The following is an 18,014-nucleotide window of genomic DNA, read 5'->3' as shown; positions in this document are numbered from 1 at the left end:
TATCTATTACTTTTCCAACAATTCAAACACAACACAACAAAAGAGGAAAAAAAGAACAATACAATACAATACAAAAACACTAAATAACATAACCAAACAAAAACAGTTTAAAACACTTTCCATATCTTATCTTTCATTCACTTATTTCCACGACCTCCTCACACCTCCCTTTTTGTGTTCCACTTCTATTAATTGTTTCAGCAATTCCTTTCCATCTTCCTCTGTTTTCATAATTATCCTTAAATAAATTTACATTTTTGGCAGTCATGTTAACCCCTAAATATTTCACTTTCTTAACCAATGTTAGTCCTGTCTCCTCCTAAAACTTCTCTCTCTCATTCACAGTTAAATTTTTCTCTAAAACCTTCGTTTTCATCTTATTCAACTTAAAACCTGCTACCTATCCGAATTCTTGAATCAGTTCCAATACCCTTTTAGTACTAGGTTCTGGCTCCTGTAAAGTCAATACTAAATCATCAGCAAATGCTTTCAGTTTGTGCTGTTTAGCTCCCACTTGTATACCTTTAACCTCTTGGTCCTTTCTAATCATATTTAGCAAAACCTCAAGGACCGATATAAAGAGCAATGGAGAAATTGGGCAACCTTGTCGTGTCCCTTTCTCAATCTTAAACTCTTCTGTCACCACATTGTTCACAATTAATTTTGACTTTTGTTCTGAATAAATTGCACCTATACCATTTTCAAAACCTTGACCTACCCCCATCCCCTATAGATTCTTCTTCATAAAACTCCGAGAAATGTTGTCAAAGGCTTTCTCTGCATCCACAAATATCAAGACTGCCTTAGTATTGATATTCACTTGTAGTTTTTCTAGAATATTAATTATATTCCTCGTATTGTCAGACAAATGTCTGCCCGGGAGAAAGCCCGCTTGGTCTTTATGAATTTCTTCTGCTAACACCTTTTTTAATCTTTTAGCCAAAATATATGCAAAGATTTTGTAATCCACATTAAGCAGCGATATAGGGCTGTAGTTCATAAGCTGTGTCTTTTCAGTCTCTGTTTTCGGTATAAGTGTAATATAAGCTTCCTTCCACGACTCTGGTGCCTGTCTCCCTTCCAATATTTCATTACAGACTTCCTTCAATGGTTGTATTAACCATTCTTTCAAAGATCTGTAATATCTTGAAGTCAAACCATCTGGTCCTGGAGATTTACCTAATTGCATGTTCTGGATGGGAAGTGAGATTCTGACTGTGAGTGAAGCTCTTTCCACATTCCACATACTGATAGGGTTTCTCCCCTGTATGAATTCTTTGATGGGAAGTGAGATTGGAGCTCTGACTGAAGGTCTTTCCACATTCCACACACTGATAGGGTTTCTCCCCTGTATGAATTCTTTGATGGGAAGTGAGTTCTTAGCGTGTCTTGAACCTCTTTCCACATTCCACACACTGATAGGGTTTCACCCCTGTATGAATTCTTTGATGGGAAGTGAGATGGGAGTTCTGACTGAAGCTCTTTCCACATTCCACACACTGATAGGGTTTCTCCCCTGTATGAATTCGCTTATGGGAAGTGAGATGGGAGTTCTGACTGAAGTTCTTTCCACATTCTACACACTGATAGGGTTTTTCTCCTGTATGAATTCTTTGATGGGAAGTGAGTTTGTCCTTCTTCCTGAAGCTCTTTCCACATTCCACACACTGATAGGGTTTTTCTCCTGTATGAATTCTTTGATGGGAAGTGAGTTTGTCCTTCTTCCTGAAGCTCTTTCCACATTCCACACACTGATAGGGTTTCTCCCCTGTATAAATTTTCTGATGGGAGGTGAGACTGTGGCTGTGACTGAAGCTCTTTCCACATTCCACACACTGATAGGGTTTCTCCCCTGTATGAATTCTTTGATGGGTAGTGAGTTTGGAGCTCTGACTGAAGCTTTTTCCACATTTCATGCACTGATAGAGTTTCTTTCCAATGAGATTTTGTTGATGGGAAGTGGAATGGGAGCTCTGGCTGCAGCTTTCTCCACACTCCAAATAGGGTTTTTCTCCTGTAAGAATTCTTTGATGGGAAGTGAAAGCGGAGCTAACAGTGAAGCTCTTTCCACATTCCACACACTGATAGGGTTTATCCCCTGTATGAATTCTTTGATGGGAAGTGAGAGAGGAGCTACATGTGAAGCCCTTTCCACATTCCACACATTGATAGGGTTTCTCCCCTGTATGAATTCTTTGATGGGAAGTGAGAGAGGAGCTCCGACTGAAGCTCTTTCCACATTCCATACACTGATAGGGTTTCTCCCCTGTATGAATTCTTTGATGGGAAGTGAGAGAGGAGCTCCGACTGAAGCTCTTTCCACATTCCACACACTGATAGGGATTCTCTCCTGTATGAATTCGCTTATGGTAAGTGAGTTCGAAGCTCTGACTGAAGCTCTTTCCACATTCCACACACTGATAGGGTTTCTCCCCTGTATGAATTCTTTGATGGGAAGTGAGATTGGTGCTCTGACTGAAGGTCTTTCCACATTCCACACACTGATAGGGTTTTTCTCCTGTATGAATTCTTTGATGGGAAGTGAGTTTGTCTTTCTTCCTGAAGCTCTTTCCACATTCCACACACTGATAGGGTTTTTCTCCTGTATGAATTCTTCGATGGGAAGTGAGTTTGTCCTTCTTCCTGAAGCTCTTTCCACATTCCACACACTGATAGGGTTTCTCCCCTGTATGAATTCTCTGATGGGAGGTGAAACTGTGGCTGTGACTGAAGCTCTTTCCACATTCCACACACTGATAGGGTTTCTCCCCTGTATGAATTTTTTGATGGGAAATTAGATGGGAGCTCTGACTGAAGCTTTTTCCACATTCCATGCACTGATAGAGTTTCTTTCCAATGAGATTTTGTTGATGGGAAGTGGAATGGGAGCTCTGGCTGCAGCTTTCTCCACACTCCAAATTTTTACGTGGCTTCTCCTCTCTGGGGATTTTATCGTGGTCACCTTTCTTCTCGATTTTCGATTCATCACAATCTGCAATGGAGACAACAGGGGATTAGAGCCTCAGGAACAAATGGAGAAGAACTGAAGGAAGTTGGGGGGGTGTTCATTACCTGTGTTGTTTGTCATTAACCAACATATTTATTATTAGATTCTGATGAGTTGTTGGAAGTTGGTTTGTTTAATATACAGTAGTGGTCAAAATTGTGGAAGACTTTTGGGGAAAAGTGTATTTCAGAGGTTTGATGGCTCATAACACCACTTCTTTTATAGGAATAACATAAAATTGTATATCAATGGAAAGATAATTTAATCCATCAAGATAATTCCATCAAGAATGCAAGTTTGTTCAATTACCCGTATTTTATCAAATGTTATAGTCAAATAACCAGAAAAAGGAAGCACAACTTGCTTAGGTTGACTTTTGTCAATGTGTTATGTGATTGCTATCAAGTTGGTTGGGTTTTTTTGTGTTCTTTCATTTAGTGAGGTTGTAAAACATAATAAAATTATAGAAATGGCAAAAAGAGTTGATGGGTCACCCAGAAAGCGATGTAAAATAGTACTATTAAGTGAACAAGGCTACAATTATGAAAAAATTTGAAGAGAGATTGGGGAAAACATAACCAAAGCTAGCATTTCTATATTTTTGAAGAGGTATAAGGATCATAGAATCATAGAGTTGGAATAGACCACAAAGGCCATCGAGTCCAACCCCCTGCCAAGCAGGAAACACATCTGAGCACTCCTGACATATGGTTGTCAAGTCTCTGCTTAAAGACCTCCAAAGAAGGCGACTCCACCACACTCCTTGGCAGCAAATTCCACTGTCGAACAGCTCTTACTGTCAGGAAGTTCTTCCTAATGTTTAGGTGGAATCTTCTTTCTTGTAGTTTGGATCCATTGCTCCGTGTCCGCTTCTCTGGAGCAGCAGAAAACAACCTTTCTCCCTCCTCTATATGACATCCTTTTATATATTTGAACATGGCTATCATATCACCCCTTAACCTCCTCTTCTCCAGGCTAAACATGCCCAGCTCCCTTAGCCGCTCCTCATAAGGCATCGTTTCCAGGCCTTTGACCATTTTGGTTGCCCTCCTCTGGACACGTTCCAGTTTGTCAGTGTCCTTCTTGAACTGTGGTGCCCAGAACTGGACACAGTACTCCAGGTGAGGTCTGACCAGAGCAGAATACAGTGGCACTATTACTTCCCTTGATCTAGATGCTATACTCCTATTGATGCAGCCCAGAATTGCATTGGCTTTTTTAGCTGCCGCGTCACACTGTTGGCTCATGTCAAGTTTGTGGTCAACCAAGACTCCTAGATCCTTTTCACATGTACTGCTCTCAAGCCAGGTGTCACCCATCTTGTATTTGTGCCTCTCATTTTTTTTGCCCAAGTGCAATACTTTACATTTCTCCCTGTTAAAGTTCATCTTGTTTGTTTTGGCCCAGTTCTCTAATCTGTCAAGGTCGTTTTGAAGTGTGATCCTGTCCTCTGGGGTGTTAGCCACCCCTCCCAGTTTGGTGTCATCTGCAAATTTGATCAGGATGCCCTTGAGTCCATCATCCAAGTCGTTGATAAAGATGTTGAATAAGACCGGGCCCAAGACAGAACCCTGTGGCACCCCACTAGTCACTCTTCTCCAGGATGAAGAGGAACCATTGATGAGCACCCTTTGGGTTCGGTCAGTCAGCCAGTTACAAATCCACTGAGTGGTAGCATAGTCAAGACTGCATTTTACCAGCTTCTTTACAAGAATATCATGGGGCACCTTGTCAAATGCCTTGCTGAAATCAAGGTAGGCTACATCCACTGCGTTCCCTTCATCTACCAGGCTTGTAATTCTGTCATAAAACGAGATCAGGTTAGTGTGACATGACCTATTTTTCAGAAATCCATGCTGACTATTGGTGCTCACAGACTGTTTGCTTAATGATTTGCTCCAGAATCTTCCCTGGTATTGATGTCAGACTGACTGGGCGATAATTATTTGGGTCCTCTCTTTTCCCCTTTTTGAAAATAGGGACAACATTTGCCCTCCTCCAGTCTGCTGGGACTTCGCATGTTCTCCAGGAATTCTCAAAGATGACTGCCAGTGGTTCTGAGATCACATCTGCCAGTTCTTTTAATACTCTTGGATGCAGTTCATCTGGCCCTGGAGACTTGAATACATCTAAACTAGCCAAGTATTCTTGTGCTATCTCCTTAGTTATTCTGGGCTGTGTTTCCTCTGCTGAATCATTTGCTCCAAATTCTTCAGGTCGGGCATTGTTTTCTTTATCGGAGAAGACTGAGGCAAACAAGGCATTGAGGAGTTCAGCCCTTTCTGTGTCCCCTGTTTGCATTTCACCATCTTCTCCTCTGAGTGACCCCACTGTTTCTTTGTTCTTCCTTTTGCTACGGACATACCCATAAAAACCTTTTATGTTGCTTTTAACCTCTCTAGCAAGCCCGAGTTCATTTTGTGCTTTAGCTTTTCTGACTTTGTGTCTACATGTGCTGGCTATTTGTTTGAATTCCTCTTTGGTGGTTTCCCCCCTTTTCCATTTTTTGTACACATCCTTTTTTAATCTTAACTCAGTTAAAAGTTCTTTAGATAGCCACCCTGGCTTCTTTAGGCACCTTCCATGTTTCCGTCTCATTGGTATTGCCTGAAGTTGTGCTTTTACTATCTCCCTCTTAACAAACTCCCAGCCATCATGAACTCCCTTTCCTTTTAGTATTACTGTCCATGGGATCTCACCCAGCACTTCCCTAAGTTTTATGAAGTCGGCTTTCTTAAAGTCAAGAAATTGAGTCCTAGTATGCTTGGCTGCTCCTTTCCGCTGTATAGTAAACTTCAGAAGAGCATGATCACTCGCGCCTAATGATCCTTCCACTTCTACCCCACTAACCAGGTCATCAACATTGGTTAGGACCAGATCTAAAATGGCTGTTCCTCTTGTTGCTTCTCCCACTTTCTGGACAATGAAGTTGTGTGCAAGGCCAGTGAGGAATCTGTTTGACCTTACGCTCTTGGCTGAGTTTGACATCCAACAAATATCCGGGTAATTGAAGTCCCCCATTACTACTATCTCCCTTCCTTTTGCATGCTTGGCCATCTGTTCCAGGAAGGCATCATCTATGTCCTCCGTTTGGCTTGGGGATCTATAGTAAACTCCCACAATGAGGTCTCTGTTATTCTTCTCTCCCTTAATTTTGACCCAAATGCTCTCACTTTGGCTTTGAGGTTCTAAATCTAGGATCTCTTCACAGGTATACACATCCCTGACATATAACGCCACTCCTCCTCCTTTCTTGTCTGGTCTGTTTCTCTGAAATAGATTGTATCCCTCCATTATTACATTCCAATCGTGGGACTTATCCCACCAGGTTTCAGTGATGCCTATTATGTCATATTTAGTTTGCTGTACCAAGAGCTCAAGCTCATCTTGTTTATTTCCCATGCTTTGCGCATTAGTGTACAAACATTGAAGTCCATTAATCATTCCCCCGTGTCTCTTATTTAAGGATTTTTTCCTCCCACCACTAGGCCTGCGTGCTCTTTGCTCCATTTGGTCTATGACATTTGGATGATCATCTTCATCAATTGATAGACTCCTACCTTCAGGAGCACTGTCTCCCTCCCCCACATTAGTCAGTTTAAAGCCCTCCTGATGAGGTTTCTGAGATTTTTGGCAAAAACATTCCTCCCTACCGTTGTGAGGTGCAGCCCATCGCTTGCCAGAAGTCCATCTTCAAGAAACTGCAGTCCGTGATCTAAGAATCCAAACCGTTCCTGTTTACACCATTTGCGAAGCCAGCTGTTCACTTCAGACTCAGGCACTACAAAATCAGACTGGAGACTCAGGCACTACAAAATCAGACTGGTAAAGGCAGGAAAAGGTGCACAAAGGCAAGTGACGATCGAAGAATAGAGAGACTGTCCCTACCTGACAGAAGAAAATCATCTTGGTGTATACAAGATGACATGGCGAGATGCAATGTGAAGTTGAGTACAAGGAATGGTCAATATGTTAGAATTCTAAGGAAGAAGCCATTGTTATCTCTCAAGCAAAGGTTGAAAAGATTAAACCCATGTTAACTGGACAGTGGAGCAATGGGACAGTGTTATTTGGAGCGATGAGACCCAAATCTCCTTGCTTGGTAGTGACAGCATGAAATACACAAGAAGAATCAGAGAAGATTTACATCCGACTTGCATTACACCGACTGTGAAACACCCAGATAGTGTGATGATCTGGGGTTGGATGGCAGAAAAAGGTGTGGGCAGAATTTGCGTCATTAATGGGAATGTAAATGCCGCAAAATACATAAATGAAATACTTGAAAGAAACTTGTTAGTCAGAAGCAACCCAGCAATAATGCCCAATGAACAGAGGCAATAATTCAATCTTGGTTTCACATTCTTACAGTTGCAGAACTAAAAATTTGGTTCACTTCATGGGAAGGCATTGTAAGGCAGTAGTGAAAGCTAATGGTTACCAATGGTTACCAAAGATTCCACAATTTTTCGTTATGACTGCTGTTCTAAAAAAAACTCCTTCATAAAAGTCATTGCATTACATTCTTCATTAAAATATCTTTCCATTGCTATATAATTTTATGGCATTATTATACACAAAGGTGGAGTTATAAGCCATCAAACCTCAGAAATACACTTTTCACAAAAGGTTTCCACAATTTTGGCCACTAGTATAAGTTGTTCATTTTAAAGTTAGTGTTCTTTTTATACGGAATCAGATTATTATTATTATTATTATTATGGGCAGGGTAGAAATAAAATAATTATTATTACTACAGTGGTACCTGTTCTGGAAAAGCTTAATTTGTAAACCGAGGTACCACTGTATCATCCTCATCCTCATCACTGCTACTACTACCTGAGATTCCATAAGCCTAGCTCTTCTCTGGGATGGATTTTGTTTGGCCCAGTCATGTCATCCCCTCCATCTCCAGTCCTTGCTATGGCTTGGTCATGAGACGACTCTGGCTGTTAATAATTTCAGATTTATTGCTAAAACAACAAACTTGAACGGAGCTCCTCTACTCTTCGTCCTCCCCACAAGATGGAGTTGCCCAGACTGAGCTCCTCCCCCTTCCCCAGCACGGAAGCCCCCACCTTCTCTTCCAGTATCTTTAGAGCCTCTAGGCCACTTTTCAGATCCTACGAGATTTGGCAGAGAATGCTTCCTGCATTCCAGCGTCTGACTCACTCCTGTAGCTCTCACACAGCTGTCTGTCATTCTGTCTCCCTTTTTCTTCTCCCCTTTGTTCAGAGCTCAGATGACAGTTCCTCTCCCCCTCCTCTCTGCCTTCTGCTGCTAACTCTCCTCCCCCTAGGCCTGCTTCTTCTCTGGCTGGCAGCACCTGAGCTTCGCTGACAGTCGTCTCTTTGGTCAACCCAAGACTGACAGGAACAAAAACAAAAACCTGAAGCTACTTATTTTTCCTAACAATTCTGAAGCTGACATTTAAGATGGCCTGGGAAGTTCAGACCAGCCCAATTGTGGTAGAAAAAGGATTAATTTGAGGAAGGTTGTTCAAAGAAAAAACTGTAATTAACTCTTTATTGTGAGGGTGTTAGGTTCCCAGGTGTTATACAGGGCGCTGTTGAGCTCTGTGAAAATAGATGAGGTTGGTCACATAGAGGTATTTTTTGAATTTCCAGGCTGATATGACGATCCCACAGGGAGCCTTACCAAGAGAGGCCAATATCCCACAATTCTCCTCCATGACGTCCTTATGCAGAGCTCTCTGGTCAGGATCCAGCATTGCCCACTCCTCGTCCGTGAAACGAACAGCAACATCTTCAAAGCACACTGGACCCTAAAAGAAAAAGGGATATGTCCTCCTCTGAGACAGCAGAAATATGATCTGCTACACAATGCTCTTGAATAACTCAGAGAAACTATGAGCTATGCCGTGCAGGGCCACCCAAGATGGACAGGTCATAGTGGAGAGTTTTGACCAAACGTGATCCACCTGGAGCAGGAACCGGCAAGCCACTCCAGTATCCCTGCCAAGAAAACTCCATGGACAAAGGCAACAGGCATATAAAAGTTATGACGCTGGAAGATGAGCCCCTCAGGTCGGAAGGTGTCCAACATGCTACTGAGGAAGAGCGGAGGACAAGTACAAGTAGATTCAGAGCTGATGAAGCAGCTGGGCCAAAGCAGAAAGGACGCTGAGTTGCGGATATGCCTGGAAGCGAAAGGAAAGTCCAATGCTGTAAAGAAAAATACTGCATAGGAACCTGGAATGTAAGAACTATGAACCTTGGTAAGTTGGATGTGGTCAAAAATGAGATGGCAAGAATATTGACATCCTGGGCATCAGTGAACTAAAATGGACGGGAATGGGCGAATTCAGTTCGGATGACTATCATATCTACTACTGTGGGCAAGAATCTCGTAAAAGAAATGGCGTGGCCTTCATAGTCAACAAAAGAGTGGTGAAAGCTGTACTGGGATGCAATCTCAAAAATGATAGAATGATCTCGATACGAATCTAAGGCAGGCCTTTTAACATCACAGTAATCCAAGTTTATGCACCAACCACTGGTGCTGAAGAAACTGAAATTGACCAGTTGTTTTTTTTAAATTATATTTACAACTTATTGGTTTAAACCACAATTAACAGAGCCGTAAGATTAAACAGTTGCTTTTTATCCTAAACAAAGCCAAATAATTGCTAGTTCTATAGGTACATTTACATTCTGCATGTAGGTTTTGGTATACAGTGCCACTGTCAAAGATCTTAAGCCTTGGCCAGTCCAATCACACCACAAGCTAGACGAGCACCAGCATTTCCAGTTTTCTTGCTCTCTTCATTTCCTCCTCTACCCAGATCATCAACTTTTTCATGAACCACTACAGTACGCCCGATAATGCAATGTGGCCCCGAGAGAGAAATAATATGGTCCTGTATTGATACTGTTGCTACACCTGAACCATCTGCAGTCACATTTCCCAGATCACCAACATGCCTTTCTTCATCTTCTGGTCCACCATGCATTTTCCCCTCAGGATTGAAGTGAGGGCCTGCACTGGTACATCCGTTTGTGTTGTCTCCAAATTCATGGACGTGGAACCCATGTTTTCCTGGAGTTAACCCACTAATACTTCCTGAAACAGTTACAGGTCCGTTACCCTTCTGCTCGAAGAAAATGACGCCTTTGACGGGGGAGTCGCCAGCCATGACGCAAACAGCCTTCTGCACCGCCATGTTCCCGCTCGCCTCAGAACCACTTCCGCCGCAGCAGCGCGCACGAACCTGACACCTCACACTCGCAGCGCTTGCGCGACCTCAGCCCAAAATTGACCAGTTCTATGAAGACTTACAACACCTTATAGAAATGACACCAAAGAAGGATGTTCTTCTCATTATAGGGGATTGGAGTGCTAAAGTAGGGAGTCAAGAGATAAAAGGAACAACTGGCAAGTTTGGCCTTGGAGTTCAAAACGAAGCAGGGCAAAGGCTAATAGAGTTCTGCCAAGAGAACAAGCTGGTCATCACAAACACGCTTTTCCAACAACACAAGAGACGACTCTACACATGGACATCACCAGATGGGCAGCATCGAAATCAGATTGATTATATTCTCTGCAGCCAAAGATGGAGAAGCTCTATACAGTCAGCAAAAACAAGACCTGGAGCTGACTGTGGCTCAGATCATCAGCTTCTTATAGCAAAATTCAAGCTTAAACTGAAGAAAGTAGGAAAAACCACTGGGCCGGTAAGATACAATCTAAGTCAAATCCCTTATGAATATACAGTGGAAGTGAGGAACAGGTTTACGGACTTAGATTTGGTGGACAGAGTGCCTGAAGAACTATGGATGGAGGCTCGTAACATTATACAGGAGGCAGCAACGAAAACCATCCCAATGAAAAGGAAATGCAAGAAAGCAAAGTGGCTGCCCAACGAGGCCTTACAAATAGCGGGGGAGAGAAGGCAAGCAAAATGCGAGAGAGATAGTGAAAGATACAGGAAATTGAATGCAGATTTCCAAAAAATAGCAAGGAGAGACAAGAAGGCCTTCTTAAACGAGCAATGCAAAGAAATAGAGGAAAACAATAGGATGGGAAGAACCAGAGATCTGTTCAAGATAATTGGAGATATGAAAGGAACATTCGTACAAAGATTTCCATAACAAAAGACAAAAGTGGAAAGGACCTAACAGAAGCAGAAGACATCAAGAAGAGGTGGCAAGAATACACAGAGGAATTATACCAGAAAGATATGGATGTCTCGTACACCTGAGGTAGTGTGGCTGCTGACCTTGAGCCAGACATCCTGGAGAGTGAAGTCAAATGGGCCTTAGAAAGCACTGCAAATAACAAGGCCAGTGGAAGTGATGATATTCCAGCTGAGCTATTTAAAATTTTATTTTTTTTAATAAAATATTTATTAAGATTTTATAAAAAAACAACAACAAAAGTTTACAGAATAAAAAGAGAACATACAAAAACGAGAAAAATAGACAAAGAGAGAAAAAAGAAAAGTACAAAAATACATAATAAGAGAAAATACAAAATACAAAACGCAAATAGGTAAGAAAAAATTAAAAACAAATCCATTTTTTGTTAACTTTCAACTCATTTGCTTGTTTCCTTGACCTCCTCACACCTCCCCTTTTTGTATTCCCATTTACATAGTCAATTCAGCAAATCCTTAACCTCTTTCATTTATCTTAACTCTATATCTTAACATATTATGGCTATATATTTTCATCCATTATCAATCCATTTTTGCATATTCTTATTAACTTTGTTGCTAATGCCCCTTATTTTCAATCCAGCATCAATTTAACATTCATTAATTTTACAGTATTTCGGCAGGTAGTCTTTAAATTTCTTCCAATCTTCTTCCACTAACTCTTCTCCCAGGTCTCGGATTCTGCCAGTCATTTCCGCCAATTCCATGTAGTCCATCACCTTCAACTGCCACTCTTCCAGGGTGGGTAAATCTTGTGTCTTCCAATACTTTGCATGAGCTATTTAAAATTTTAAACAATGATGCTGTTAAGGTGCTACACTCAATATGCCAGTAAATTTGGAACACTCAGCAGTGGCCAGAGGATTGGAGATCAGTCTACATCCCAATCCCAAAGAAGGGCAGTGCCAAAGAATGCTCCAACTACCGCACAATTGCACTCATTTCACACGCTAGCAAGGTTATGCTTAAAATCCTACAAGGCAGGCTTAAGCAGTATGTGGACCGAGAACTCCCAGAAGTGCAAGCTGGATTTAGAAGGGGCAGAGGAACCAGAGACCAAATTGCAAACATGCGCTGGATTATGGAGAAAGCTAGAGAGTTCCAGAAAGACATCTACTTCTGCTTCATTGACTATGCAAAAGCCTTTGACTGTGTCGACCACAGCAAACTATGGCAAGCTCTTAAAGAAATGGGAGCGCCTGATCATCTCATCTGTCTCCTGAGAAATCTCTATGTGGGACAAGAAGCTACAGTTAGAACTGGATATGGAACAACTGATTGGTTCAAAATTGGGAAAGGAGTATGGCAAGGCTGTATATTGTCTCCCTGCTTATTTAACTTATATGCAGAATTTATCATGCGAAGGGCTAGGCTGGATGAATCCCAAGCTGGAATTAAGATCGCCGGAAGAAATATCAACAACCTCAGATATGCAGATGACACAACCTTGATGGAGGAAAGTGAGGAGGAATTAAAGAACCTTTTAATGAGGGTGAAAGAGGAGAGCGCAAAATATGGTCTGAAGCTTAACATCAAAAAAACGAAGATCATGGCCACTGGTCCCATCACCTCCTGGCAAATAGAAGGGGAAGAATTGGAGGCAGTGAGAGATTTTACTTTCTTGCGCTCCATGATCACTGCAGATGGTGACAGCAGTCACGAAATTAAAAGACGCCTGCTCCTTGGGAGAAAGGCGATGGCAAACCTAGACAGCATATTAAAAAGCAGAGACATCACCTTGCCATCAAAGGTCCGTATAGTTAAAGCTATGGTTTTCCCAGTAGTAATGTATGGAAGTGAGAGCTGGACCATAAAGAAGGCTGATCGCCGAAGAATTGGTGCTTTTGAATTATGGTGCTGGAGGAGACTCTTGAGAGTCCCATGGACTGCAAGAAGATCAAACGCATCCATTCTTAAGGAAATTAGCCCTGGGTGCTCACTGGAAGGACAGATCGTGAAGCTGAGGCTCCAATACTTTGGCCACCTCATGAGAAGAGAAGACTCCCTGGAAAAGACCCTGATGTTGGGAAAGATGGAGGGCACAAGGAGAAGGGGACGACAGAGGACGAGATGGTTGTACAGTGTTCTTGAAGCGACAAACATGAGACCAGTGCGACCAAGGCAGTTTCAGTCCCTATGATGAGTCCTGAATCCTGACTGGAAGGGATCCAAATGGTCCGCTTCTTCCAGGCGTGCCTGGAGTTGTTCAGCAACCACTCGCTCAATCCCCTTGCCCAAGAATGGAAGATTTGAGACTGGGCGATAGTTAGCCATATTGGCAGCATCTAAAGATGGTTTTTTAATAAGCGGTTTGATAACTGCCTCTTTCAGCGGGTCTCGGAAGGCTCCCTCACAGAGAGAAGCATTCACGACCCCACGAAGCCCATCTCCCAGGCCTTCCCGGCTAGCATTTATAAGCCAGGATGGGCAAGGATCAAGGAGACAGGTGGCTGGTTTCACTCATCCAAGCAGCCTGTCCACATCCTCGGAGGTAACACATTGGAATTGATCCCACGCAACTTGACTAGACAGGACACTAGCATTCTCCTGCCCCGGCCCTGCTCCCACGGTGGAGTCTACCTCTTCCTGAATCTGAGTGACTTTATCTGCAAAAAAACTTTGCAAAATCATTGCAAGAGATCATGTGCCCCATACTGGGCCCCGATGTAGCAGGTGGTTCTGCTATATTGTAAACCACCTGAAAAAGTCTCCTGCTGCTGTTTTCTGCAGATGCAATAGAGGCGGCCAAGAAAGTCTTATTCGCCGTTGCTACTGCCACTTGGTAGGCTCGGCATTGAGCTCTAACCCGTGTCCGGTCAGCTTCAGAATGAGTTTTTCTTTTCTTTTCTTAAATGTTTTTGTCTTTAAGATGTTTTTTTTTGTTTTTTTGTATTTTCTTTATTGCTTGTTTTTCTTTTTTCTGTATTTGTTAAACCCTAATAAATATCTTTAAAAAAAACAAAAAAAAGAATGAGTTATCCGCCACCAGCGCTCGAGCCGTCTCAGCGATTGTTTCATTGCCCTCAGATCCGTGGAAAACCACACGGCTGTCCGGGCTCCATGCAATCGAAGAGGGCGCTTCAGAGCCAAACAGTCAATAGCCCTGGTTAACTCCACATTCCAGCGGGCCACCAGGGAATCAGCTGAAAGGCCATCAACATGGGATAAAGCATCCCCTACCACTCTCTGGAAACCATTTGGATCCATTAAGTGGCGGGGGTGGACCATCTGAATCGGTCCCACCTCCCTGCAGAGGGGAAGGGTCGCAGAGAAGTCCAGTTGCACCAGGAAGTGATCTGACCATGGCACTGCAACCCCCCCTCCCTGCCCACAAGGCCATAGCTGTCAACTTACAGATTTGAAAATAAGGGACCAGCAGCCTTGAAAATAAGGGACCAGCATCGAAAATAAGGGACCTGCGGCCTCACCTGTTCCAGGCACTCCAGTCTTCCTGTCCTCCTGCATGTTGGGATACTGCCAGGGAGATAAAGTCCATCTGAGCCCCCAAGCTCCTTGCCGGACGATCCATCAACCTCCCGTAGTCACGCAGTACCAGCAATTCAGCGACACGAAGCCTCAGGCTTCGTGCACACTCTAACAGCAGAATTCACACAGCAAAAGTTGCACAGCAGGACAGCATATTTACAGTTTATTCGGCGTAGGTCAGAACAAAAGAAGACATGACCGTCTGCTCCGACTGCTCAGGCAAACAGCAGAAAACGAAAGGAACAGACAACATAAACATCCTGTGAGACAGGAAATCACGCAGGCTGTGACACAAACATCCTGCTCCCTTTTAAGGTGGAACGGAAATATCCTAACACTGCAGACTGGTCAAACTCATGCTGGGTAGCTTCGAGAACACTGTCCAACCAACTTTGTAACCAGAGGTTCAACTGAATCGAATCGGAATCAGATGCACCACAAGGCCTATGCAGCCTCAACTTAAGATGGCTCCCCGGCCTGGCTTTGCACTGTAAAGTTTGCAGCAGCACGTGCAACAAAATGGCGTTCAGCATTCAAAAACATCCTCAGCTTGCATTAACTAGCCACACACAAGGCATGCAAGCTCCACCCCCCAGTCGTTCTTAGACTTCTTATTGGGTGAGCAACACAGCCAAGCAACACAGTTGGAGCCTCCCTCCTCCCTGGTGGGAAGGGAGGGAGGGAGAGGAGCTGCTTCCTTTGAAATTCAAGGGACATCATTTAAGGGACATTTAAGGGACATCTATCAATAAGGGACAGCAGCGGGACATGGCGCTGGAATAAGGGACTGTCCCTTCAAATAAGGGACACTTGACAGCTATGCACAAGGCCTGGGTTGCTGCGCAAGAGAAACCTGGTGGGCAAGCAACAGCAAGGACAGGCCCATCTGCTTCATCCAACTAAGTCTCTGTTACACATGCCAGGTCAAGTCCTTCATCCATGATCAAGTCATGGATGGCAGTGGTCTTATGAATCATTGACCTGGCATTGCACAGCAGCACCTTCAGGTCATGTGGGTATCGCTTGCTGATTCTAGTATCCGTCCAGTCAGGACCAGACCCGGAGGCAGGGATAGTCCTCCAACAACGACTAAACCTGCCTCCTCTGTAACGACATGCTCTGGTCTTAGCGTAACTCCTCATCCTACCCGTGATCACTGAGATCGGTTGTCCCAGTGCATCCCCCCATGGAACATGCCCCAGCTATTTTGTGGGCTGGGACCCACTCCCCGGTAGCCCTTACCCCCCCCTTAAGAACAAAATAAAACCCTTAAAGAAAAGAAAGAACCCACAATAAAACAATACAAACAAAAAACTGTAAAAATTACAATCAAAATCAAACAAATTCCCGAGCCCAACCAAACATCCATCCTACCCCCCACAAAAAAGTAATCAAAAGGGAAAAAGAAAATTTTAAAAACATTTTTAAAAGAATCATAGAATCATAGAGTTGGAATAGACCACAAGGGCCATCGAGTCCAACCCCCTGCCAAGCAGGAAACACCATCAGAGCACTCCTGACATATGGTTGTCAAGCCTCTGCTTAAAGACCTCCAAAGAAGGAGACTCCACCACACTCCTTGGCAGCAAATTCCACTGTCAAACAGCTCTTACTGTCAGGAAGTTCTTCCTAATGTTTAGGTGGAATCTTCTTTCTTGTAGTTTGGATCCATTGCTCCGTGTCCGCTTCTCTGGAGCAGCAGAAAACAACCTTTCTCCCTCCTCTATGTGACATCCTTTGATATATTTGAACATGGCTATCATATCACCCCTTAACCTCCTCTTCTCCAGGCTAAACATGCCCAGCTCCCTTAGCCGTTCCTCATAAGGCATCGTTTCCAGGCCTTTGACCATTTTGGTTGCCCTCCTCTGGACACGTTCCAGTTTGTCAGTGTCCTTCTTGAACTGTGGTGCCCAGAACTGGACACAGTACTCCAGGTGAGGTCTGACCAGAGCAGAATACAGTGGCACCATTACTTCCCTTGATCTAGATGCTATACTCCTATTGATGCAGCCCAGAATTGCATTGGCTTTTTTAGCTGCCGCGTCACACTGTTGGCTCATGTCAAGTTTGTGGTCAACCAAGACTCCTAGATCCTTTTCACATGTACTGCTCTCAAGCCAGGTGTCACCCATCTTGTATTTGTGCCTCTCATTTTTTTTGCCCAAGTGCAATACTTTACATTTCTCCCTGTTAAAGTTCATCTTGTTTGTTTTGGCCCAGTTCTCTAATCTGTCAAGGTCGTTTTGAAGTGTGATCCTGTCCTCTGGGGTGTTAGCCACCCCTCCCAGTTTGGTGTCATCTGCAAATTTGATCAGGATGCCCTTGAGTCCATCATCCAAGTCGTTGATAAAGATGTTGAATAAGACCGGGCCCAAGACAAAACCCTGTGGCACCCCACTAGTCACTCTTCTCCAGGATGAAGAGGAACCATTGATGAGCACCCTTTGGGTTCGGTCAGTCAGCCAGTTACAAATCCACTGAGTGGTAGCATAGTCAAGACCGCATTTTACCAGCTTCTTTACAAGAATATCATGGGGCACCTTGTCAAATGCCTTGCTGAAATCAAGGTAGGCTACATCCACTGCGTTCCCTTCATCTACCAGGCTTGTAATTCTGTCAAAAAATGAGATCAGGTTAGTCTGACGTCACTTATTTTTCAGAAATCCATGCTGACTATTGGTGATCACAGCATTCCTTTCTAGGTGCTCACAGACTGTTTGTTTAATGATCCAGAATCTTCCCTGGTATTGATGTCAGACTGACTGGGCGATAATTATTTGGGTCCTCTCTTTTCCCCTTTTTGAAAATAGGGACAACATTTGCCCTCCTCCAGTCTGCCGGGACTTCGCCTGTTCTCCAGGAATTCTCAAAGATGACTGCCAGTGGTTCTGAGATCACATCTGTCAGTTCTTTTAATACTCTTGGATGCAGTTCATCTGGCCCTGGAGACTTGAATACATCTAAACTAGCCAAGTATTCTTGTGCTATCTCCTTAGTTATTCTGGGCTGTGTTTCCTCTGCTGAATCATTTGCTCCAAATTCTTCAGGTCGGGCATTGTTTTCTTTATCGGAGAAGACTGAGGCAAACAAGGCATTGAGGAGTTCAGCCCTTTCTGTGTCCCCTGTTTGCATTTCACCATCTTCTCCTCTGAGTGACCCCACTGTTTCTTTGTTCTTCCTTTTGCTACGGACATACCCATAAAAACCTTTTATGTTGCTTTTTAACCGGATGAAATTGCAGAGTTTTGATAAATTAAAAAATAACGTGCGAAATTGGCTTCATTATTATCAAATAAGGGAAGTTTATACTTTGGACAAAAAAACCGGCTTCCAGGTGGAGAA

The 18,014-nt window shown here is 43.4% G+C and overlaps 2 protein-coding genes and 1 long non-coding RNA gene across 3 annotated transcripts in view; 1 reads left to right on the top strand and 2 right to left on the bottom strand.

Annotated features, from left to right (window-relative positions):
* LOC310761873 (uncharacterized protein) overlaps window positions 1-18,014 on the bottom strand; it is a gene marked incomplete at its 5' end in the record, with an annotated part of 59,062 nt that overhangs the window by 21,018 nt on the left and 20,030 nt on the right. The window contains one exon of the mRNA XM_083612072.1: window positions 8,666-8,792. Within this exon, the coding sequence (XP_083468198.1) occupies window positions 8,666-8,792 (127 nt within the window). The remainder of the gene's footprint in view (window positions 1-8,665; window positions 8,793-18,014) is intronic.
* Window positions 9,616-10,271, bottom strand: LOC310762118 (superoxide dismutase [Cu-Zn]-like). The gene has a single exon (XM_083612605.1). It carries the CDS (start codon window positions 10,188-10,190, stop codon window positions 9,723-9,725), a length of 468 nt encoding a protein of 155 aa, XP_083468731.1. The 5' UTR covers window positions 10,191-10,271; the 3' UTR covers window positions 9,616-9,722.
* Window positions 14,608-17,326, top strand: LOC310760975. The gene is made up of 3 exons (XR_014547142.1): window positions 14,608-14,648; window positions 15,013-15,616; window positions 15,668-17,326. It is a non-coding gene; the product is annotated as an uncharacterized lncRNA (long non-coding RNA).

Source organism: Podarcis filfolensis, assembly GCF_964270895.1.
Source record: "Podarcis filfolensis genome assembly, chromosome: 4".
Taxonomy (NCBI): Eukaryota; Metazoa; Chordata; class Lepidosauria; order Squamata; family Lacertidae; genus Podarcis; species Podarcis filfolensis.
This window is presented reverse-complemented; position numbering and strand designations above follow the sequence as displayed.